Source organism: Uranotaenia lowii, chromosome 1 (assembly GCF_029784155.1).
Source record: "Uranotaenia lowii strain MFRU-FL chromosome 1, ASM2978415v1, whole genome shotgun sequence".
Taxonomy (NCBI): Eukaryota; Metazoa; Arthropoda; class Insecta; order Diptera; family Culicidae; genus Uranotaenia; species Uranotaenia lowii.
Window position 1 is genome coordinate 12,784,073 of NC_073691.1, and position 26,397 is coordinate 12,810,469.

The following is a 26,397-nucleotide window of genomic DNA, read 5'->3' on the forward strand; positions in this document are numbered from 1 at the left end:
TATCGAACACTATTCTTGATCCATGCTGTTATCTCATGGCATGACTAGAAGCATGGAAGTAAACGAAATATTTGATTTTCGTTTGTAGCTTTATAGGCGATTGTTTACCATATTTAACTAGTTAGAGCTAGAGAGACAACCAGCTAGTGGTTGTCTATTAGAGATCCATTTTGATAATTTCTCATTTTTTTAATCTCACATTTTTCACATTGCTGTACTGACAAACTGTCAGTACACCAGGATTTTGTCATAACGCAGTATAGGGAAGAATGCCTCCTATGGAGTTAAAATCCCTTACTAAAAGTACTGCAATTGAGGTTTATTAAGAACTATGAAAATATAAGCTTTAAAATTTCTTCAACAATTACCCGTAAGTTCAGCTTTCTCAATGCTTCAGATAAAATAAACTAGAATTGAATGTTAGTTTTTTACAACTTAGAAGAACAACAAGAACTTACGTTTTTTCCCATTCCTGGAGTAGCGTCCTGGTGATATCATCGCCACCAAATCGTCCGATCCTTGATTGGGGTTCTACGAAAACCTTTATAAATTAACGTCACAAGAAGGTGTTTCCATATTTCAGGCTCTTGGAGACAAAAAAAACGTGTTTTTTAAGCTGCACGCTCACTGTATCCTCAAATTTTTGCCTTTTCACGCATCGGTTATGTTCCCCATTTGTGAGTGCTTTTAACTTGATTTGGAGTTCATTCCTCGAAACTTGGCCCTAAACGATACAAAACATAATATTTTGGAAGGTGATAAATAATAGTACTCTGTTTTGTTTTACCTTAGACGTCGTCATCTAGCCATTGTTGCTTGTTAAGCATTTTCTAAAAGTGAAAGTCACCAATGTCTACGTCTTATCTGTGTTGTTTTTTTTGTATCATAAAGCTTCCTGCTCACTAAGCAAACACAAGGGTTCAGGAAAACCTGTCAATGAAAGTCAATAAGTGACTCATTCAAGATTACTTATTCAGTTTTCATGTGTTCATCTTTTTTTCCTTGTAGGGAAGAGCCCACTGCGACTATAGTTAAACCCCGCGTTACTGCATGCTATCAGACTCACCTGCACTAATGATTGAAGTAACAGTTGATCGCTGATTGAGCATCTTGTTCCAATCTGGTATGATATCAAAGATATATGATATAACCTTCTTAGGACTTATGTGCAACCATATGTCTTGTGCGCTTATTACTTTAGCCGCAAGTATACGCTCTCTTCGATTGGTAAGAGCGCAGAAGTTGCATAGAAGATGCACTGCAGTTTTTGTTTCGAACCTGCAGAACCTACAGTTTTTGTTTTGAATAATGTTCATCCTTTTGAGATGCTGTTTAATTGGACAATCTCCGGTTAAGGACCTGTGTAAGAACTTAATTCGTGCTTACTTAAGTTCAACATGTTTTTGAGAGTCATGCGCTTGGATCAATGAATCTTTTTGTCTGAGTTGCTCCCTCCGCTGTTTCCCAGTTGGAAACAATAGTGGTTCTTTCCCAGTTCTTGAGCTCCATAGTCAAGGCACTCCTCGACAATCCGCAGAAAGGTTCAGGTTCAATCAACAGTCCCTAAAATCCTTCCCTAGCTAGTTGGTCTGCTTCTTCGTTCCCTAGGATACCACAGTGACCTGGTACCCAGAATAAAAATAATCTGGTCCTCATGGCCAGGTTTCTTAGTGCAACAATACACTCCCATATTAGTTTGGAGTAACATGTGAACGTACTTAGTGCTCGAAGAGCGGCCTGGCTGTCAAAGAAAATGTAGATATTTGTGTACCTGTATCCTCTTTTCAAAGAGGCTAAAGTGCATTCTAGAATCGCTTGAACCTTCTGGTTGGAACACTGTTGGCCAGTTTCCCTTAGGAATTGAGATCCTGAGTCTAGTTCCGAACACTCCTGCCCCAGTTCTTTTATCCATTTTTAACCCTTCAGTAAAGAATTTTATCGATCCAGGAGGAACCGCAGGTGATCTTACATATTCTGAAACGAAGCACAAAATTAAGCTGTTAGTTTTTCGAAGAATCCCATATAGAATCAAAGGTAAAGATTTTTTAATTCTATCATCCGATAAATTTTTAATCTTTTGTATATATGTACAACAATGCTCATTAAACACTATTTCGGGTGTTAATTAACCTTAGCAACAGTACTTGTACCGAATCGGCTGTGAAACAACTGACCTTAACTAACATTACATATAAAAACAACATTGTATGGAACTGTAAAAGCAAGTAGACTAGTTTTCGCAACTATTTATTCGGCAGAGCCTGAATTGGACTTTTTCAACTCCCATTTACTTAAACAAATTTAATTTCAACTCTTAAATGAGCGATCCATCAGACGACCATTTGAAGAGAACATAAATTTGAAAAAATCAAATTTTCAATATATTCAAAATGTAACTGCGAAAATTAAAAAGAAACTGAGAGAAAGGAAAAATCTTTAGCAATCACAGACTGTAAATACGCTAATGTCGTTACGGAAATCCGGCATGCATGGGATAATTCTATTTGTCCGGCTGGGAATTTGTGGTACTGGGCGAATTGGAGGACTGATCGAACTGATCAATCGATCTGGTTGGCGTTTGTGAAGCCGAGTTCGACGACAACTCCGAATCAGAATCGGTGTGTCGAGCGCTGCCAGATGATTCCGGTAATCGACCGTTTGAATCCAGTGAAAACACCTCCATAGGAGGATAAACATGATGACGGCCACTTTGCTGACCGCTAAATTGCTCATCGTTATCCACACTCCTGACACTGGCTGAATTGGGAGTATTCGAAGCCGAACGCCGGTTACGCAGATCGGACGGTGGAGACCACGTGGTTGAATAAAGTGGAGATGCAAAGCAGTAGCTTCCCCGCCGATTGCTAACATCGTAGCTCGGCTGGTAACTGTCCGTTTCCCGTGGATTGTAATATGGAGAGGTGGCCATAAATCCACTTGAAGGAGTACAACGTGTGCTGTAGCTGGGTTGATACGGTGTTGTTGATCCCCAAATGCACGGATTATGTGCGGGAGCATTGACGTCTGCGTAGATATTCTGACTGTTGGTACGGGGCGTTTGCGGATGATAGGTATCACTCCATTGGGCCTGGCTTGGAGTAAAATCGCCCTTCACATACAGCTGTAATTAAAACCATAGTGTTTAAAAATGTATCCAATTCAGTATACTTTGCAGCTAAGGAACAACTAAATTGCCTTCACATACCTGTATTGGGCGCCGGAAGCCTTTGCTCAAATGTCTCGGAATACCCAAAGGATAGCTATGACTAAATCCAATTTCTGGGCTAAGTAAATAATCATTAAATCTGTTCGGGAAAAACTCAATATTGTTGTAATTTTCCAGCGTCGTTTTCTATAAAGAAAAAAATCAAGTTAGGTAAAACAAAAAAAAAACAATAATTCCAAATTTACCGTTAGCTTCTTCTTTTTCTTGTAACTGGCCCAGTTTTGTGCTTCCAGAATAAGCTTTCCTCCAGGTCTCAAATGATTGAACATTCGTTTGAATGCTGTTTTCAACCCGTTATCGCCGAAGTTTAGATGGATCCATTTGGTCACAGAGAGGCACAGTATCAGATCGTACTGTTGGGTGTCGTAGTTGATCAATGATTCGTCCTTGAGCACGTAGTTCATCTGATGGAAAAATTATTGTTTAAGGATATGAATTGGGATAAAAAATTATAGTATTTACCGTTTTAAAAATGACGTTATTGGGAAAATTCCTGTTGGGAGAGCCAATAGTCAGGTGGCAAGTACGAGCACCAAGGTTTCCGAGTGATAATGGTGCCGAGATTGGGAAAAATTCGGTATTCAACCTGGTGTTGGTGTCTTTATTACGCTGTTGATGACGTTGATGGTGGTTATGATGATGATGATGATGGTGGTGGTGATGAGGATGATGTTTGCCATAGTAGCGACCATGCATCTTTCGACGCTGTTGATTTCTTCCTTTTTTGGTACAAGTGCTTTTTGCGGGATGTTCACTTATATCAGTCGATGACTTTTTCGTCTCTTGCTCGGAATCAGGCGGAGTTTCATTAGAAGCCGTTTCCGCAGGCTTGGGTTCCGCTTTAGGTGCATCTGCCTTGGACGAAGAAGCAGTTTGAAGCTCAGACTTTAACTCAACATCCGACGATTTTGTAGCTACAGGTTTTCCTTTATCTTCGACGACTTGTTTTTCTTCTGGAATATCCAACGGGATACGCACGTGGGACGTTAAATTACGCCTAGCTTTAGCAATCAACTGCCCGTCAATGTCGATACCGGTTATGCTCTTGGTATGCAACATTTTTGCTACCGCAATCGTCAAAAGACCTACATTACAACCTATGTCGAGCACATCTTTATCCCTAAATAAATAGGGGTTGCGTAAGAAAACTCTTAATCTAACATCGATAAACTCATTTAAATTTCGATAGCCGTAGTATCGGTCGTAATTTCCATAATGAAATTTAGCCTCACTTTGTGAAGCACTTTTGGGATTGGTTTGAGGTTCAGATACAATTGGTAATTCCGACTTTTTGTCTTCCGTATTTGTCGGCAGAATTTCCTCGGGTTCAACTGATAACTGCTTGGCAGGAGGTTCATCTGTTACCGAAGTGCATGAATGAGTTCTTGTGCGATTCCTAGCACCAGCTGGAATAGCTGGCCAATGATTACGTTTCCACGCACCAGGCTGTGGTATAACGGGGCTCACGATTTTATCCATCGAATCCATTCGACGCACTTTATTTTTCGTTGTTCCGCAAGTGCTCTCACTGATCCTTCGTTTTCGACATATTTCCAAATCAAGTTTCAGAAATCGAGAAGCACGATCTTTCTCTCCAGTATTTCCTCCTTCAAGGGCCGGATCCACAGCAGTTTTGCTGCCAGTGGCATGTGCGTCCAATTGTGCTTCTTCTGCAGTAGTTGCTTCTGCTTCAGGCAAGTTCGTGCCCAATTGACCACTGACATTGCCTCCAGTGCTACTGTCCAGACTCTGATTGTTTTTATCAGCCTTTGCCTTCCTTTTGCGCTTGTTTCGAGCCCTTTGCTTTTTCTTCATAGGTGAGCAAAGTTGCATTTCGTACTCAACCGAGTCCACCGGATCTAACAAATGCAAAGGATCGTTTATGTTTGGTGGAATGATAACTTCTATTTTATTTTTATAATGGGGTGGTGTTGGAATTGGCGACGATTTCGGCGTGACAGCGTTTTCCGACTCATTCTGTAGACTGTTCAAGTTCAATGGATCCGAAATGTTACCACCCAGAAGAAATTTAGTCGGTGGAATTATACAATCTTTCCTGGGTCTTTTGCCCGGAAGGAAAAATTTAGAAATTGCCTGCAACCGCTTATTTCGAACTTGCATCAAACTGTTAGTATTTTTGTTGGAGTGCTTCTTGCCACCTTGTTGCGGTTTTTGCTCACTATTGCCCCCTGTCTGGCTCACCTTATCGTCTCCACTTCCTTCAGCAGTGCCTTTTGCTTGTTCCTTCTTTTTACCCAAGTTATCCTTTTGGTTTCGTTTAAATTTGTTCATTTTCCACTTTTTATTTTTATTTTGCTGGCGGAGAAAACGTTTCTTGTTCTGTTTGTTGCTGATACCACCGTGTGATCTTCTCAGATTTTGTTGAAGTGATTGTTGCTGCTGCTGATTGTTACCAGTCACCTCTCTCTGGTCTCGAACTGCTGCAAAAGTATGCTTCTGTTCTGTTTGTTCTTTGGAGGCCGATTCCCCGTGAAAAGCATCTACAGATGCTGCTTTTGCCACTGGAATCCCCCCTCCGCCTCCTCCTCCCCCTTCATCCTGGCTGCCCCCTTCAGGCAGCATCGCAGTTTGTCCTTCCATATCCCACCGAGAACTATTCTGTATCCAGCCGTACTTTGGCACTGTCTCCTCTTGTGTGTATTTGAATATCGAAGCAGTGAGTGGTTACGGGAATAATTTCACTGTTGCTTTTCAATGAGATGATTGCACTGCAACTACCACTATTGCTGGCAGTCAATCGAGACGGGGAAAAGGCAGAGACGAAAATCGCGCCAGCAGCAAACGTATCGCTGTGTTCTCTTCCTATGTGCGCTGGTTCTGGCTTCGATAAATGCTATTCTTCTTGTGCGTGTGAGGCGCGCAAGCAAAGATTATTTTCGGGTATTACACTTAGCTTTTTCCGATATCTGCGATTGGGAGGTTCTGGAAATAAACGGATGAAAAAACAAACATACAAAAGATTAATCGTGATAGTCGTAGGTTCAAATAAATGTGTTGCGGCATGTTCGCTAGATTTATTACCATTTCATTAACCCTCATCCGGAGCAGGTTACGCACCCTTTGTTTGAGCTATAAGTATTATACTTATTATACAGGGTGGCCACAACTTTTTCATTTTCAAATTCCCGGTTTTTCCCGGTTTTCCAAGATCAAAATTCAAGGTTTTCCAGACTTTGATTGTCCATTTTCGTCCGCATATAGCAAAATTTTCATCTTATTTCATTGATTTGGTTGTTTCATAACACTCAAATAATTGAACACTTAGATGAGTTCGATTCTATTTTAAGGTTTTCATCACATTTTATATAAATGATGGAAAACATTCTACACAAAATGTTTATGGGGTTTTAAATCATGTTTACAAATTTTTTAATGTGTTACAGATATCAATTGTGTTACAACAGCTCACAAAATCTACGTGTCTAGAATTTAAAAATGTTCTGGGGGCGTTCAATCATGTGACTCTCTTGTCAAAGTAAATCAGAAAAAAAATTTGTTTTCAGACGTTTTATAGTCAGTAATAAATGCATCTTCAAGTGTAATATAAATTTTTGCCAAACATTTATCATATTGATTCACAGAGGATTGTTTATAATTGCCCATGTTTTTTAAAACTCGAACAATTGTTTCTAGGCATTGTTTGATTATCTAAACTTATCTTTAATGTTTAAAATACTTATAACTGTCAAGATCTTTAAAATAAACCGTTGTCCATAACATTATCAGTTTCTAGAACCTGTGAATATGAGATTTTATGGACAAGATTCCTTGTTCCTTTGTGAATACAAAAATTCCCCATGACTAAATAAGGGTAAATTTTTAAAGACTTCAAATCGTATCTCGACGCAGTGTTTAGATTCCTCTAGAAATATTGCCAACACTTAAACAAATTAACGTATCAAGAATCTTAACAGTGTTTATTACCACCCCACATAAATCTGGCTAGCTATGAACAGATATCCGAAGATTTTCAGAAGAACTTGTAAAGCTTAGTTCTTTTAGAAATGGGACAGTTACGAATGCGTGTATCTCAAAAACCTTTCGTTTGATCTAAATACTTTCTATGAAGGAAATGAAGGTAATCTTATGATTATTCATGAAAAAAATTTAAAAAAAATATTTATTGTTTTTTTGTAAGAATAAATTCTACTTTATTCTTGGTACCTCCCTTCGGCCAGCGCACACTTTTTTCAGTCATGATAATGATCAGTTTTTCAAACTAATACTTTGTCTAATCTGTATTTTAGGTGGCTACATCCCCCTCCTTCAATTTCTGATACTTTTCGGTCCAATACTTCTCTTTTAAAAGAAACTGAGGCCCCTTTAGTGGATACAGCTGTTTCGAAATTAACAAATTTGATTATTTTTGAGCCACTTTTTGAGCGTTTTCAATGGAATTTCTGCTGGCAAAATCTGGCAATAACGAAGTAAAACCATAAGGAGATTGAACTTAAAGTATAATCGGTTAGTATAGATCGTAGGTTGCGAAGGGTACATAAAAGATTACTATTTTTAGGCTTTTGAAAAGAGTGAAAACCATAGTTTTCGTTTTAAAAATTGTTGTTTTTTTCCACAGGAGCAGAATTTTGGCAAATCATTATATTTTATACTAAATAATAAGCAAATACACACTTTAATATACTCAAGACCTTGTCACGGGCAGAAGTGGTATAGGATTCAAACGCTGAAATTTGTTTAAAATAGGGTATTTCATAAGTTTTGTCGTTCATCAGAAATTATCTGTCCCATAGCCTCGGAACCAGATATACAGCTTACGAGCTGTGGATCTGGCAAAAATTTGTATATTAGGTTAGGTTTGAATGACTCATTAAGAGGCAACACTTTCAGCTTATCAGAGAAATTTTTTTTTGGAAATTTCAGCGATCTACCATTAGTTTTTCGTTTATTGAAAATTAAAAATGCTGGTATGTGACTTGACTTCCCTGATGACCCTTAACCGAAGTTTCCGATCGTATGCTTCACTCCAAAGGTTGATTTGAACTTTGTGGACATTTCTGACAGTATTTCCATACTTTTCCACCACTCACACACAGTAGTTCTTTGAATAATCAACGGTTTTGTCGGCTATCAATTTGATAATGATGGATTTTTAATGAAACTGTGCAAAATTATTTTTTCCTTTTTCTCTTGCATCGTAAATATCTCAAAAATTTGTAAATTTTAAATTTTGAAAAAAATAGGTCGGATAGTACTTTGTACAGGCAACAAAATGCTGTCAAAATTTTGAATGTCCGATTACTAGTAAACGAGCTATTAGCAAAAGAAAGTGTCCCATTTCTAAAAGAACTAAGCTTTATTCTGTTTAGGCTAAGTTTTAAAAATAAATTGATTTGTAAAATTCAGTACAGATTTTTTGATTGAAAAAGTCAATATTTGGAAAAACAAAAACTCTCATTCAATTTTTGAATCGTTACTATCATTGTATTTTATGCAGTGCTAAAAAGTTAACTTTTAGACACTGAAAACATTATCGAAATGCGATAATTTTTAATTCAAACTGTTTTTTGCCTGCAAAAGTACAGTCCACGATCTACTTCATCAAAAATTTCCACTCATTTGACATAGTTATAGACATGTGATTATTTGCATGATGCACTTCTTGTAGGTCATTTAATGGATTTTCAAAGGATTTTCCAAATTTTCATAAAATTGTGTGTGCCACTCGTTGCAAAACACGATTTTTTCAGCACTCAAGGTAATTATTCAAATCGGCTAGCCCCGTTAGATAAATTTACGATTCAAGCTAAAAAAAATTCCACCATTCACCAATCATTGTTTTTGCATCTTGAATTCTGAGTTTCTGAGTTACAGAGTCTTTATTAAACAGCTTAAGGATTACTCAACAAGATAACAAATTTTAAGATATAGATAAAATTTAAATCATTCATTCAATTCAGATCCACCCATGACTTTTTTTCAATTTTCATCTAAGGAATTTCAGTTTTGAAATGAATATAGAAAAAAATTGTGAAAGAAATTCAAAATTATGATATCTAAATTGATTATCATAAAATTAAAAGTATCGTCAATCAATAAAAATAATATATATTTTTGTAGAGAAATGAATCCAACTTAGATGAAATTTCAGGGACTAGATAAGAGCATATTTTTCAACATCGGTTTTCTCTTATCTAGTCCCTGAAATTTCATCTAAGTTGGATTCATTTCTCTACAAAAAAAAAAGTTTCGCTGACTGAATGTTTGAGTCAAGACCCATCTCTGGGTCGCAATTTAAAAATAATATATATTTATTTTTGATTTTCAAAGTGTAGTAAAATTAAATTTAGCAGTTTGAATTGATTGATAATAAATAATAATATTTCCATAAAAAAATGCATGACGTTTTCATTTTTAATTCAGTAGAGTATTAGTTTGTTATGCAGATAAATGTGGATTTTATTTCAGTGAAAATAGTAACAGTTAATATTGTTCAACATATATTTTTATGTTAAGTTAATTTCTCGGGGTAGAAATATGAGAATCAGAATTAGAACTGTTCCGGTTAATAATAGAGGTATAATGAATTTTGTAATGATTGCTTGAAAACAACCCCTGTATCAATAAATATAAATTTCTTCAAACACATGTTAATCTAAAACTAGCTTTGAGAATTTATGCAAAAACAAGTTGAAAAACACAAAAAAAATCAAAAACTATGAGCTAAGCTAAGATATAAAAGTGAATAAAAGAACGACGATCGTTAGATGAAGTCCACTGAGGAGGAGCGAAACGCCAAAAGTAGCTCGAAACGTTTGGACTAACTGGCATGTTATTTTTGTTTTAATTCTCGCCGAAAAAAACTGGATGAAAACAAAAAAATAAGTTATAAAATGCAGATTACAATAAAATTATGATATATACATGTTTTCAAATCTGTAAAGCCTTTGTTTCACAAATTGATTGTGCCGTCCTGAATTCGAATCATTTGGCAGATTTTGTCAAATCTAGTTCTAGTGATATTGGGTTTTGAAATTTAAAAATGACTAAGTTTTGAGTAAAACACATCATTGATAACTAACAAACCGACAACTAGATTCAAAGAAACAATGCTTGAAAAAAAAATCCTCAAGCTTAAAAAAGCAATAGAAAAAATGTAAGTATTTATGACATCATTGAAGAACATTTATGAACATTCGATATCAAAGATTTAAATTCTTTTTAAAGATTGGTTTGAGGCTTCAATTTTTTTTTATTTATGCTTTTAAAAAAATATTTCATACATTTTGATTTAAAAAAATATTTCGAAATATCCTTACATTCTCATATTATACCAGACTATGAAAAATAAACTTAAAGGACGCCACAGATTTCTCAAAAGTTTCAACTATTCGCGGTCTTCGTAAAAGTTGATCATTGATTCGAATCCTATGATTTAAGTTATCTTTGAAAAATTTTAAATTGTATGTATGTATGTATGTATGTATGTATGTATGTATGTAAGGGTCCCCCATCGGTAGCAAGGTCCTGCCTATGTCTGTGTGGCTTGGCCTTTGAATTTCTTCTAGGGCTTCCACGGTCCGATGGTTCGTCGAAAGAAGGCATCCAACCCGCAGAAACCTACAATGGCCGGCTACCCGTGCCGCTTGCAATTATTTCTTTGGGTTATCCCCAGATGCATTCCTTCTAAAATATATATTTATTTGATCTGCAGATTAAGGAACAATAAACAACAAGAAATATGAGCATATAATGATACATTTATATTAATAATAATAATAAACATATAAAAATTACAGTAATGATTAAAATGATATTTGAAAAGGATACGAGTTGATACTGATATTGATTTCAATCTCAGTTAAGTTTTGCAGTAGTGGGACACCATAAAACATTATTATTGATTTCAAAATTATGAATAAACATAGAACGAACTCACCAATATATCACAGATTTGGTTTCATGCCTGCAGGTTTCCTCTTGTCCCATTCCTGTTCCCTATACCCGAACCTTTTCACCACTCAACAAACGCAACAAAAATTTAATCGTCTTGGAAAGATTAAGCGTTTGTTTAATTAGCCCGCCAACACTTGCACTATACATTGCATCAAAAGTTGTTAGCAATTTTTCTGCATGAAGCGTTCGATAAAACACGCCGCCATTTTCTCAATTTTTTCAGCACTAAATATTCGTCCTCAAATCACAACCTTTCAACTTTATCCACTTAAAATGTTTGATTAACCATCACACCGAGGCATCTGACACCTGTCAATCACAATTCGAATCTACATAACCGAATCTTCCATTGCACTTCACCCATCAACCCTTCAACGATGCGATGAAAATTGACGCCATTCCACTAATTAGGATGAAATTCAAATTTAACAGCCCGATCCTTCAAAACACATATAATGGTTTTAATGACTTTAAAGAAACCAGGCACCGAATCACCAAATCAAGAAAAAATACACATGATTCGTTCCCGTCCCGCTCTCGAACACCGCTGAAAATTTCAAACACGACGCACAGAGCCATAGTAAGAAATCGACCGTACCGCACGAAACTCCAATGAGAACTGATCTTTGAAAATTTTTAAATTGTGGCTAAAAACTTTCACCCCCCGGGCAAAAGAAAGAACGTAAATTTGGTGGACTTGTGCTATAATCAAGAAATAAACTAATTTTAATCAATATTATTTTAATAATTTTGTTATTTTGACATGGTTCTTCTTTAACATTCAAATTCAAGGTTTATTTTTACTTAAATGCGTAACTTAAAACACAAATATGTATATTTTGAGGAAAGTACTACGCCAGGTTGAATCATTTTAGGATTTTCGAAGAATTTATATAGTGTCTTCTATCGACATTAACACAGCACCCTTATGAAAAAAGGTAAAAAATCACTGGATTTTTCTAAATTCAATTTCAATTTACGTCACGGATCAGATTAGAAAACACATTCGGAATTTTGGCAAATTTTTAAAGGAATCTTAACATATTCAGGCTTTAAAAAGTGTAATTCGAAATTTTCTGCATGAAATATGACCAGTGATCGAAAAAAGTTAATTTTCCAAACAGTGCGTTTAATAGGTTTCCTTTTAACTAAACAAATTTTCAGCGATGTCAGCTACAAAAAACACCGTGCATAAAGATGATTTCTTGTGCTTAACTCTTAAATTAAACGCTACCACTGCAAAATTATAAAATTAGCATCTTTACATTTCTATTGAAAATTTAATTTTAATTTGCTTGCTTTAATATGATTGATAGTTTTTTTTTTTAAATTATTGTTAGAATGTGCGATACTTGAACAAATTTTAAGAGACTTTTTGAATTTCCCATCTAATTCTTCGAAGCAGTTTTGAACTCTAGGTTCCGGAAAGATTAGTGAGTTTTTCCAATTTATAGGTAGTTGAAGAGAAATCAGAGAGTATTTTGAAAATTTCCAAACTTGTGATATTCTTCTTACACATTCATTAGCCGTTGAATTTTGACTTGGAAATTGAATTTTGAATTTTGGGTTCTGATTTTTGAACCGAAACTGAATTTTGGTTTCATTTTGTAAATTTCCCCGGTTTCGGATCTGAATTCCCGGTTTTTTCCCGGTTTTCCCGGTTCGATTTTCAATTCCCGGTTTTTTCCCGGTTTTCCCGGTTTTCCCGGTTCTGTGGCCACCCTGATTATAGGATTGCCAAATTTGACACTGTCCGCCCTTGGAAAAAAGATCATCTCTGTGTCAATGCTGATACTCAATCGATCTGGATAATGCTTTTAATACAAGGATCTCTGTACGAAATGCAAATTAAATGAGATTTAAACACGAAAGTCTGATATAGTAGGTCGTTTCCAAAAAAAAATAAAAAAGGTCTATTTCTTTAAAGTTTATTTGGCATTTTTTTTAATTTAATACACAATGCCAAAATGTCGAACTAACCCTATGGGTGTCAATACGACACTGTTGGATGTTTAGCGGCTTGTAATTTCATTCCGGTGCATCCAAAAAAAAAACAAAATCATCTAGGACTACCAATCTATACTCAAAGTACAAGATCATGATTTTTTTAAATTTTAAAAAATATATCCTTGTGCGCAACATGTATGTATTCTAACTTCAGCTTTCTTAGGCACTAAGTGATTTTTTTTTAGCATTTGGTAGCGCATCTTTAGTCTTTTTCCGAAGCATGTTTTTCGGATTTTTTTTTCTTAGACTTTTAATTACGTTATTAAAATGAATAGTTCTAGCTAAATACTGTCTGAGAAACATATTTCAGTTACATAACGAGGTTTTCAGATTTATAAATTTTGTATAAATTGGCTGAGAAACAAGAAAAATAATGCGATTTCAATCAGGGTGACTAAATTGACCCTCCAAGAACTCTACCGGGTTAAACGAATCTGGGACGGATAAGGGTAAATCTACAATTTGCATCGCTTTTTTCATAATTTCTTTTTCTATTATGGCTGAAACGATGTTGATGGATGACCGATTGAAAAATGTGTTTTTGTCGGTTTTTGACACCATCTTTCAACATCTTTTGTTATCATTATTCAATGTTTTTTATAAATTCTATTTTTTCGTTCAACATTCAACTAAAGACTAAAATTCGTTATAAAATTACTCATAGAATTTCTTAACAATAGCTTGTAGTGTTAACATAATTTAGCATGTGAATTGTTTCTGTGAAAGGTCCACTACTGGGTACTTACTAATTGTGCAATTATGAGTTTTTTCATGACAAATACTTATGTCAATCAGCGTAAATTTAAACCTCCAATAGCTTAACTCGTCATTCTTTAGTGCGTTTTTTAATTGTTATGCGAAACTTTGAAAACATGATTAACTAAAAATCCTTGGAATGTATAAGACGAATTCATATAATTTACATGGCATGTGTATTTAATTTTTATCTGAATCTTATTAAACTTACCAGTGTTGAAAAAATAATTGAAATACAGCACTTTCTATGATAAAATGATAAGGTAGGTATCATGTAAACCAGGGGTGAGCAACCTTTTCAATCAACGGGCCATTTGAACTTTGAAATCTTGTCGGCGGGCCGCACTTAATGTTATTTTTTTTATAATTAGCAGAGCTTCGCGTCAATTGTATAACAACGAATTTATTTCTGAAAAAGATAATTCACGTATTTAAAAACAGGAATTCAAAATGACTTTTTAAATATTCGGTATTGAAAAGGTACATCACTACAACTTTGACATTTTTAAATTCTCTCAATTGTTTAGTAGTAGATACTTTTTAGCAAACATTCGTTCTTACAACATTATGTTTAAAACCAATGCAGGGCTGGTAGCGGTTTGACAATGAAATAGTAGGGACTTTAGTGACCAAAATTTGAAAAAAAGTGACCAAATAGTGACTTTGAGGACCGAAAAAAGTGACCAAATAGTGACTATGTAGAACGAAAAAATAACTTTAAAGTACAAAAAATGTGACCAGTCAGGGCCGTGCGATGGACCCTTCCGGGGGGGTTTTCAAAATTCAAATTTAGATAAAATTAATAACAATACCAAAAATAAACAATTGAAAAGGAAAGGGTTTTCTTACACCATTTGTCACTCATGATCAACACAAAAACTAAAAAAAAAATGACTGATAAACAAAATTTTGGAAACATATTACAATGAATGTTTCAAATTTTCGATAAGTCAAGAAAGTAAGAAATAAATTAGTTTCAAAAGAATTTCTTAGCAAATTTAAAATTAAAAAATATCTGAATTCTAAAATAAATGTCAAATCTTGTACAAAACTTAGCATGAATAGATGTTAGGAAAATGATAATAATTGTTAATTTTTATTCATCTAAATTTGGAATTCTTTTCCTCATTTTTAACTGGAAGTTTAGTGAGAAATTCCGCTGTAATTTTTTAATTTGAACAAAAAATATTTAATCACGATTTAAAATGTAAATTACCGATTACTGAATAAGAAATGAATTTTGAACAGAGTTTATTCAATGTTTGATGTTTTAATTTAATTTTATAAAAAGAAGAATATATTTATAATTATTTTAGAAGAGCCAGTTATAGAAGCCAGACATAAAACCTTTAATAAAGTAAAATCCTCCATGTTCAACTACTGACAAAGAAATGTTAGAAAATGAGTAATTATGTGAATGATAAAAACTGATAAAAAAAATAAAAATAATGAGTTCAAAACTTTTGTTATTAACACTGCACTATTTATTTTGAAAGTTGCTACTTAGAACAATTTTTCAAACCTTTTAGATTAATTTAAAAATCATGATCGATCCAAAAATATGATTTCATATAAAAAATATTAATAAAAAGTTTTTAAAGTTTCAATCGCAGGTTTTTAAGCTTTGAATTACAAGCTCTGAGTATTTTGTCTTTTTTGATTAAAATTTTGGGTCCTGAAAGAACAGAAGGTTGAAATTATGTTTTTTTATTTAAAATTTGGAGTTCAAGGCTTATGGTTAAAGAACACGAAAATTTAGAATTTTAAAACAAGGAAACAATTGTTAAAAATATGTCTTAAAAATTCTAAAAGTTTGATTAAAAAAAATCCGGCAAGTTGATTATAAAATTGAAAAAAAAACTGTACAATAAAATTCGGTAGATTTATTTAAAAAACTGAAAAAACAGTATGGAAATAAAAAAGATTAGTTTTTAAAAACATTTCAGGAAGAGTTTTTTCAATAAACATGTTTCATCATAACCATTTTGGTGCTTATTTTTTCAATTATTGATTTGGTAAATAGTGTCCTCAACTAGAAATTTTGTCAAATTCGGCCATTTAGTTTTGGTAATAAAGAGTTTATTACTAGTAAAATTGATAGATAACTGATTATGGGAAAATGTCATTACAAGTATTTTTGACATCACTGCAGAAAGTGTAAAAAAAACTTGATTCTATTTAAAGCTCATTAATTCATATAAAACTTTTATTTCTGAATAATATGTTTTTGATTTGAGTTTTTGTAAAAAGAAAGTGCAGAAACTTCTCTAAAGATTTTAAATTATTTTCATTTCAATAACAAACCCACCGTACGAGGAACCTCACTCGAAAAGCGGCGCGTCGAACTGCAGCAAGGTTTTACATTCGACACATTGACTGTGCTTACATTCTACAACGTGTTAACATTTATGTACCAACGAGAACACTTCGACAACGTCAGTTTCTTTCAATTCCTCACCACCGTACTGCCTATGGCCAAAACCACCCTATTGACAAGTGTTGTGAACTTTTTAATTTAGTGTATAATTTGTTTAATTTTAATATGTGCAAACGTCGTTTTAAAATAGGCTTAAGAAGAATTTCCTAGTTTTTAAGTCATCAGTCTTTGCGGTAATTAAACCAAAGACGAAATAAATAATAATAAATATAAAAGCTAATAGAAATATTGCATACATATTTAGATTCGGGGAACCCAAATTAGTTGAAATTACCGTTTAAATTCATTACACCTAAAAAAATGTAATTTTTGTGGCCTTGTGTGAATTTTTACAACCCCTTTTTTAAGTATTTAGAAGAACAAAAAAACACGAAATAAAATTGAGTCTGAAATTGTTTTTTAAAGAATATTTCATATCATCATAACATTTGTTATGACATAAAAGATTTTTTTTTTTCATAAAAAAATGATTCGTTTCAATCTCAATCTTAGTTACACTTCTTAATAAAAACCCATTCTAACTAAAGACGAGATAGGGTGTTTGGGCAAGTGGACTGTATTTTTGGCAAACTAATGAAAATACTCGTTTAATTAGCACTACAATTTTACTCTTTATTATTCTCAACCCTTTCTCTGACATTCACTTGGAAGGTTCACTTGTTGGTAGGTTACTTCACGAAGGACGACGTTAAAACACGCGGATTAGATTAACAACTAACTCACATCACGACGCGCGCTTCTATTTAAATCCATTAGAATATTCTGGAACACCTCCATAAAGACGATGGTTCGCGCGCCTGGATAGTTCTGGAATCTTCCATGCGTGCGCATGGAATAAACGGCAGAAATTTCTAGAACCTTCCAAGTAAGATGTAATATAATTATTACGTATATTTGAGAACCTTCTAGATCTTTCTTATAAGTTTTATTACGCTGGAAATTGACAGAGATTATTCAAGCCCATCGGCTTGAACATACTCCCGCCCGCAAGAAAGAGGCCTTTACGACACATTGATGATGGCGATATTAGTTTGGATGGCTGAATCAGGCGAGGGACCAGATTCACATACACCGCTCACGACCCATCCAAGCAGAGTCTCTCTGTATATTGGAAAACGATCAGCAGAAGAATTGATTCCTGGCATAAGTAACTTCATGAACCACTGAATTCCGATGAGCATATCGATCTTGTTGGACTTATGGAAGTAAGGATCTGCCAAATCCAAGTCTGGAGGAATTTCAAACGAACTTATGTCCATATCCGTCGCTGGTAGATTATCGGTTACATGATTTGTCAGCAAACAATGGATGTCGGCACGGAAGCTTCCGTATCTAGAACGAAGCTGGACCACAACCATGCTTGATGAATTGGTTTTGGTGCCATTGACTCCTGTAAGTTCTAACTGTGATCGGAACTTCTTCAATCCTAAATCATCAGCCATTTTCTCGCTCATCAAGTTAACTTGAGAACCACTATCCAATAAAACACGACAGGGGCGTGGATTATTATTTGCATCCAGCACATACACAACAGCTGTGGGAAGAAAAACTTGATGAGGTTTAAATTCCAGGATTGATTGTGGAGTATAGGTAATCCTTTGCTTTGGTTCATTGGTCTCCATTAACTCATTGGGTTGCTTTGGTAGTTGTTGTGACTTAAAGCAAAAAGGGGATTGAATTTTGGTAGATTCTTTTTGGGCATGTAGTAGGGTGTGGTGACGTCTTCCGCATTTTTTGCAGTTTTTATCCGAACGACAACCCTTATTCTGATGACCACGTCGCAAACAATTGAAACACATTCGTCGTTTCCTTACGTTAGACAACCGACCTTGGACGGAAAGAGTTTTAAATTCGGGACATGTGAAATTCTTATGACTCTTCCCACAAAAATCGCACTTTACTGCAGGGTTGCTGAGAATAACTGCTGATGTGACTTTCGTCATGGTTGACTTAAACCCAGAGGAAGTCGGTTGATGTTGGCTGATCTTTGTTGTAGACGTTTCACAGCGCTCCAGTATGAAACACTGTTCCTTCAAGAACTTCAGTGTTTCGGGATAACTTGGCAAGCAGCCATGCTTTATCGTACCTTCCCAATGACGACGGGTATCCTTATCCAAAGCTGACGTCAGAAGGTGAACAAGCATCAGCTCGGACACACCAGTAAACTCCTGCTCTAGGAACTTCAGACCTTCCACATGCCTAGTCGACTCGTCTATCAGAGCTCGCAATTCCCGGTAATTTTCTTTGGTCATTTTCTTAAGGTTAAATAGGCCGACGATGTGGGAATCTATAGTGTGCCTCTTGTTTTCAAACCTTTCCTCCAGGATTTCCCAGGCATGCGCATAATTTCCTTCGGTAATTGTCTTCGCATCAATTATACCAACTGCATTCCCTATCAGGGCCTTTTCGAGGTGATAGAGCTTTACAGCCGGGGAGTCGGGAGACTTGTCAACCAGATCCTTGAACATGGATTTAAATTTTGGCCAATTTTCATAGCGGCCATCGAAAGTTGGTATTGGCATCTGAAGTGGTTGGTGGATGATCATTGTCGAAGGCATGGCGGAAGTTGCAGAAATAGATGAAGTTTCGTTAACACTAGAAAACACATTGCTGGACTGCTCCTCTAGTGCGATGAGTATCTCAGAATAGAGAACGTCAAATTGCCCGTAATGCTCGTTATGGGTGGCTCAATCCTCCGGCGACACTAGATCCAATATCTGGTTATGAATGGTACGATATTCCGTGCGAGCATTGTCTAGCATCGACTGGTAGGCCTTGATTTGACCTTTGGATAGTTGTACGTATCCTCCATCTAGAGGGTGCAAGGAATTAAAAATGCGTGTGACGCTGTTCATTTCTAGGTTCTTGCGATGCATCAACACGTTTATTTGATCCATTGCTTCCACAACTTCTGTTAATTTCACCGCTTTTTTCTTAGCTCCCTTCGTCTTTGGGGTAGAACTGGTATTCGACATCCGGAATCACAGCTGGGGACAACACACTAAAGCTTGTTTTCCAGGGACCAAGCTACTGGAACTACAGGTTCTGGTGTCAAGAAAGGTTGGATTTGAAAACACTTCACTTAGAATTATTTGCACTAAAGTTATTTCCACAATATGCACTTTTCCGGTTAATTCAAATTCACACTAATCCGGTTCGATTGGACCAATGTTTGGGCAAGTGGACTGTATTTTTGGCAAACTAATGAAAATACTCGTTTAATTAGCACTACAATTTTACTCTTTATTATTCTCAACCCTTTCTCTGACATTCACTTGGAAGGTTCACTTGTTGGTAGGTTACTTCACGAAGGACGACGTTAAAACACGCGGATTAGATTAACAACTAACTCACATCACGACGCGCGCTTCTATTTAAATCCATTAGAATATTCTGGAACACCTCCATAAAGACGATGGTTCGCGCGCCTGGATAGTTCTGGAATCTTCCATGCGTGCGCATGGAATAAACGGCAGAAATTTCTAGAACCTTCCAAGTAAGATGTAATATAATTATTACGTATATTTGAGAACCTTCTAGATCTTTCTTATAAGTTTTATTACGCTGGAAATTGACAGAGATTATTCAAGCCCATCGGCTTGAACATAGGGTTTTTGTATATCAAGTTTTGAGTTCCAATACAAAAGGTTGATTGAACTAAAAGCTAGAATCTATATACAATCAAAGTTAGCTTCAATTCACAAACGTCAAATAATGTCGTAGATCGAAATGTCTCAAGCCAAGGGTGATCCATGCCGAAATTCCGCCGGAGGCGAAAAAAATTTCTGACTGACTGATCAAGTAATTTACCGTTACTACCGTCAATATTAACACGCGCAATTCAAATTACTCTTTCATTGGTTTATTATCGGTGAAAAAAGTGACTTTTGGTGATAAAAGTGACCATTTTTCGGAAAATAGTGACTTTAGTGACCAAATGATGAAAAAAGTGACTTTTTAGTGACTGACCCAAAAAAAGTGACCAAGTCACTAAAAAGTGACTCGCTACCAGCCCTGTAGATAACTGATTATGGAAAAATATCATTACAAGTATTTTTGACATCACAGCAGACAGTGTAAAAAAAAACTTGATTCTATTTAAAGCTCATCAATTCATATAAAACTTTTATTTTTAAATAATATGTTTTTGATTTGAGTTTTTTTTTTTAAAGTGCAGAAATTTCTAAAGATTTTTCCTTATTTTCAACAGTCATTTCAATAACAAAAGCTGATAGAAATATTGCAGATTCGGAAAACCCAAATAAGTTGAAATTACCGTTTAAATTTATTGCACTTGATAAAAATTGTAAATTTTGTGGCCTTGTGTAAATTTTTAAAACCCTTTATTTAAGTATTCAGAAGAACAAAAAACACTTTTTTTTCTTTTTGATAGGAGTTTAACCCGTTAAGGTCATTCTTCTCGCGCAAAAAAAAACACGAAATAAAATTGAGTCTGAAATTGATTTTTTTAAAGAATATTTCATATTAACATAACATTTGTTATGACATAAAAGATTTTTTAAATTAAAAAATGGTTTCAATCTCAATCTTAGTTACAGTTCTTAATAAAAACCATTCTAAAGACGGGATAGGGTTTTTGTATATCAAGTTTCTAGTTCCAATACAAAAGGTTGATTGAACTGAAAACAAAAATCTACAACCAAAGTTAGTTTCAAAGCATGAACGTCAAATAATGTCGTAGATCGAAATGTCTCAAGCCAAGGGTAATTCATGTCGAAATTCCGCCGAAGGCGAAAAAAATTTCTGACTGACTGATCAAGTAATTTACGGTTACTACCTATTTTCGCCTCATGTCAATATTAACACGTGCAATTCAAATTACTCTTTCATTGGTTTATTTTCGGTGAAAAAGTGACTTTTGGTGATAAAAGTGACCATTTTTCGGAAAATAGTGACTTTAGTGACCAAATGATGAAAAAAGTGACTTTTTAGTGACTGACCCAAAAAAAGTGACCAAGTCACTAAAAAGTGACTCGCTACCAGCCCTGCCAATGGTACTATTTGTTATCCGTCCCATTTAAAAATCTTCTGGAGCTTACCACAGTGATAACTAACAGTGTTAAAAAAATATATATTCAAAGAAATCGCAGTCTTATTAGCGTTTGTCGTTGAATCGCTAATTTATTTTCTGTTATTCTTTTCCACAAGTAAAACTTGTCCATAGATTTTTTTTGTCCTACAAACGGTGAAAACCCTGATTTTTTTAAATTGAAGTTCTGAATTGGATCATATCATTGCATTGAGATGTTGAGGAAGGTTGTCGAACTAACAGAAAAATGTTCAATTTCACATATTTTTAAACAAATATCTTCAAAACTACATTCTTGATTCTAGATTTTTTATCCATATTTTTTTTTATTTTAAATCTTATTTAGATATCATTGGGATATGATTTCTAAAGATTTAATATGACTTCGGTAATGTGAAATGCGAATTATATGTGAAATAACTCAATTTATCAATGTTTGATGTAAATTTCCAATAGAATTTTTGAAAAGGCATCACAGATAAACCTCAAAGACCTTTTGGGTCGAATAACAGAATTTCAGATATCTTTTGTTTTCACCTAATAATTTTTGTCGGTAACTTTAATGCCGGCTGATTCATGTTGATAAAAAAATCTCAAATCGTTCACCCAGGCTTTATTTAATAAACTTTCTCAATTTATGTCAATATTCAGAAATAAAAAAATAATTCACAATGTTTTGGTTTAAATTTTTTTGTAAATATTTGAAGCCTTTTTGCCGAATTGGATAAAACATATTTTATAAAAATTATCTGCTGAGCATGTTTTTTCACAAATAACTTTATTTTTGAATCAAAAATAACGACCTCATTAACGCACTTCGAAATTCCTTTGATGATGAGTAGCTTCCGATATTTGGATGCTCTTTCGGCTCATTTGAATGGATTTTGCCATTCAAAATGTTAGGAGATCAATTATTAAGAAAAATGTATTTTCAATAAAAAAAAAATTCCAATATTGAGTTACTTTATAAACGATATTGCATTTATACCTTTGAACAGAACATAATAAATGTTTAAAATGCCAATAAAAAATTCACAACCTGATGATTGTGGGGCCAATGCAGATAAGTTGAGGATGCCAGATTTTTTTCAGCACATATCGGGGCCGGACAAACCGGGCTATTTTCTATAAAATCCTAGCATAATCCGGGCTTTTCATTTCTAAATAGACGACCAAAAATCCGGGCAATATCTGGGCAAATTTTGTCAAAACCCAAAAAATACTCAACAAAAATCAAGATAAAAGAAAGTAAAATTTTTTTTCTCATCAAAACTTATAAACGGATTTTAAATCGTATTTTAAGCTTCGAAAAAACCTTTCATGATTATTCTTACAAAAGCTGCTTAAAAAATTTGTTTTGGTGGCTAAATATAATATAATAATAATTTTAACAACACAATTTATATTTTTTTTATTTGCCAAATTATGTGAAAATATCCGGGTTTTTTCAATGAAATCCGGGCAACTGGGCAGGGCCGAACTGTTCCCAAATATTGTATCGAATATCCAGGCAAACCCGGATAAAACCGGGCAATCTGGCAACCTTAAGATAAGTGAATATTTGATTAAGTCATATAAATTTTCCTAACAATGCATTGTTGAGAAAAGTTAATTTATTTGAATTTGAAAAAAGCTTCGTGGGCCGCACAAAAGGGTGTCGCGGGCCACATGCGGCCCGCGGGCCGCGCGTTGCTCACCCCTGATGTAAACCGTTTTTATTTTTCGTTTAAAAAAAAAATTCACCATCTAATTTTTTAGTAAATCTCTCTGCTCGGGCATCCAAAAATCTTGAAAACATGTAAACAAACAAAAACAAATCGAAGCAAAGGGGGGTATCCTCGCCTTGCGGCGCTGTGCGTGCAATCACTCGCGATTTCACTCACTCTCTCTCTCTCGTAAGTTCGGAGCAGCACTCAAGAGCATTATTCTCCCAAACTAACGATGTGGTGAGAATTTCGAGCAAAACTACCGCTCACTTTTCTCAATAGTGGGAAAGCGAGAAGTATTCACACGACATGATTTACAAAAGAGTTTCCTTACACGGGTCACAATTTCAACAAACATTTACCATTTTGCAAACAATGTTTCTTCAGTAATTCCAGTTTTAAATTTTCAGAAATATTTTTTTCTTAATTATGTATTAAAATGTATTAAGTTGTTTTGTAGTGTTAGTTTCAAATCTCTCTGGATAGCCTGAAAGTTTTTTGAACAGCAAAACATGTGGAATCAGCCGATAAATTTCAATTTTTGGAATTAATTAGACGATGAAGGCTTTCATTTAAAAAGATGCTTACATTATAAAATTAAACGTTATTAAAACTTTTGTCGTTTCGTTTTTTTATAAATCGTGGTTTAAAAAACCTTTTTATCTATGTGTGTAAAATTTTACACTTAGAATTTGCAAGTTCAAAGTTTATAATATAAACTAAATATAACTAAATATAATATAAATATTATTTTTGATTGTGCAATATATGAATGCGGCAACAAGATAACATTGCAAATTACTTCCAAATGCAAACAGCGGCAAAAACGTCTTCGAAAAGATTTTTTAAGATTTATTTATTTTCTAACAAATAGAATATGCACATATTACATAATTACTATCACCTCATTGGCGTTGACGTTTAAGGAGCTGGAGGAAACACAACAAAATTTTAAAATATTTCAAAAGAAGATTTAAAAAAAAATACCGTTTCTTGATAGTTTGTACAAGCTGTGTAAAGGAAGCTTTATGATTCCTCCCATTCGATTGATAGAATAACTTGATGTTGATTGATATTGGTCCACAAGAGAGAGAGCCCGAGCTTACTCTCTTTTCGGTTATGACGACAGAAGATAAAAGCAACAACTTAGCGAAGACCACTGAAAGGTTACTCTTTTAGCTCTGCCGTGTTTTCATATGCACATCGGCAAAAGCACACCTTCCCCCGCTTTGCAATTTACCCCTGCTCTGCCCCTTCCCAACACAAAACCAACACCAAAGAACAAACCCACGGTACCTACCTTATTCGTACGTTCCCTGGCGATTCTTGAAATTAAGAATACCACACGTTCGATCAATCACCACTGTCACGATCAATCGTGAAACGACACACTGATTCACCGAACCGATATCCTGGCCTATCTCGTATCGATCACTCACGGATTGTGATTCGTCTCACAACACTTCCAACTATCCACAAAATTGCCCCAAAAAAATAACCAAATCCAGAAGGCGTTCGACGCAGTTCGACTGCACGCTTCCAACTTTCGACGCAAACTGATGGGATGTTCTGGACGAGAGCACATTTTTCTCTGCCTTTGCACTTTACGGGAACGGTTCGGTTGCATGTGTGAGTGCCGAGTGACAGTCGTGCCCAGTGAGCTCGCCGCGTTCGCAATTGGGTGTTAGCATAAAAAGATGGCCGCGATCGTTCCAATTCGTGATTTCGCCTGCCGTTTGAGGATCTTTGGAAGGTTTAAGGTGATTAAAAATCAAATGTTTTCAATAAAGAAGTGTCAGCAAATATCAAAGTGCTTAAATTTCATGAATGCGATGCGTTATCGAATCGAAAAATCAACGCACGCTTTCTGTAGGGGGTCAGTCCAAATCGTGCCCTGTGAGGGTGATGTTTTACGTTTGAAAAGCAGTAATTTTAATCGGGACACAGTTATCAAAGCGGAGTATTTATTTTGAAGCTGGAATTCCCAATGTATTATTTTTTATTCGTTGTTTATTAAACCATTTACAATGATTTTTAGTTGATTTCATGAAACTATCAATCGTAAGTTGTGGCAGAGCACTAAAAAAATGCTCTAAAATATCTGAAATGTTAGATGTTAAGATATTAGAGGCTATAGAACTTTACCTACATATTTAAAAAAAAACTATTACAGCAACGATTTCGACAAAAAATAAATTTCAAGACATTAAGGCTATTGTTACCTTACAGCGTACATTATAAATTTAATTAATTAATCAGATTGTTTTTCAGTTCACCAAAAAAAAGCGAAATACAGGGCCTTAAGATTTTGTCACGGTTAACACTAAACATACCGACACTTTGTATATACCTATTCATACCGCGAGCGGTCAAATGACGGCAAACACCGTTTTTGCTAAAACTCCCTTGTTTCTCAACCGATTTCTACCAAATTTAAAGTTTTGAATAGCTTATAATTCGACTCAAATATGTTTCTCAGACAGTTTTCAACTACAATCAATAGCTTTAAAGTTATTTACAGTACAAAAAAAAATTTATGAAAAAACATGCTTCAGGACAAAGGTTGTAAATCAGTTATTAAGTGCTCGAAAAAAAATTCACTTAGTGCCTGAGAAAGCTGAAGTTAGAAGCTATATGTTGCACATAAGGAAATTTTTTTTTTTAAATTTTCTAAGATCATGGCCACAAAAAATGTAAAAAGTTGTGTAAAACCCGTACTTTTCAATCAATCAACCGCCAAAGCTGTTCCTGTTACAGTAGAAAATTTTGAAAAAGTGAATTGAAAAGTAGACGTAATTTGTCACATTTTGGCATCTTTAGATTTTTAAAATACTAAATACCTAATTTTTGACGGCTTTTCAAAGGTAGTTGTTTTGCGAACTTTTTATGAATCTGGATTTCTGAGACAATCCCTACACTTAAATTCAGCTTTGCACTGGATTTTGAGTATGTTAACGTATAGTTTAGGCAATAAAACTATATGCAAAAGAAAGCAAATTTCATACCGGTTCTAGTGATGTAACTGCATTGGCGGTGCGATGCTTGACAAAAATAAAATAAATATATTTCTGAAAGTAAAACCAGAAAATTTGAGCGAATGCTCGTTTATTTTTTCGTTTCCTTTCACCCGTATTCGTGTGCAAAATAGCTTTGAGATATTACCACCCACTACGCCCGTCTGCCAAGCAAGAATTTGTGCTGACTTCTAAAAATTCAGAAACTAGTTCACTGTTTTATTTATCATATTTTTGCCAAGCATTGCACCGCCAATGCAGTTACA

The 26,397-nt window shown here is 34.7% G+C and overlaps 1 protein-coding gene across 1 annotated transcript; it reads right to left on the bottom strand.

Moving 5' to 3' along the window:
* Positions 1 to 2,047: 2,047 nt before the first annotated feature.
* Positions 2,048 to 24,663, bottom strand: LOC129738534 (7SK snRNA methylphosphate capping enzyme bin3). The gene is made up of 5 exons (XM_055729753.1): positions 24,418 to 24,663; positions 3,689 to 6,169; positions 3,412 to 3,630; positions 3,206 to 3,352; positions 2,048 to 3,121 (listed from the first exon to the last, which is right to left on the bottom strand). Exons 2-5 carry the CDS (start codon positions 5,825 to 5,827, stop codon positions 2,501 to 2,503), a joined length of 3,126 nt encoding a protein of 1,041 aa, XP_055585728.1. The 5' UTR covers positions 5,828 to 6,169; positions 24,418 to 24,663; the 3' UTR covers positions 2,048 to 2,500.
* Positions 24,664 to 26,397: the final 1,734 nt, after the last annotated feature.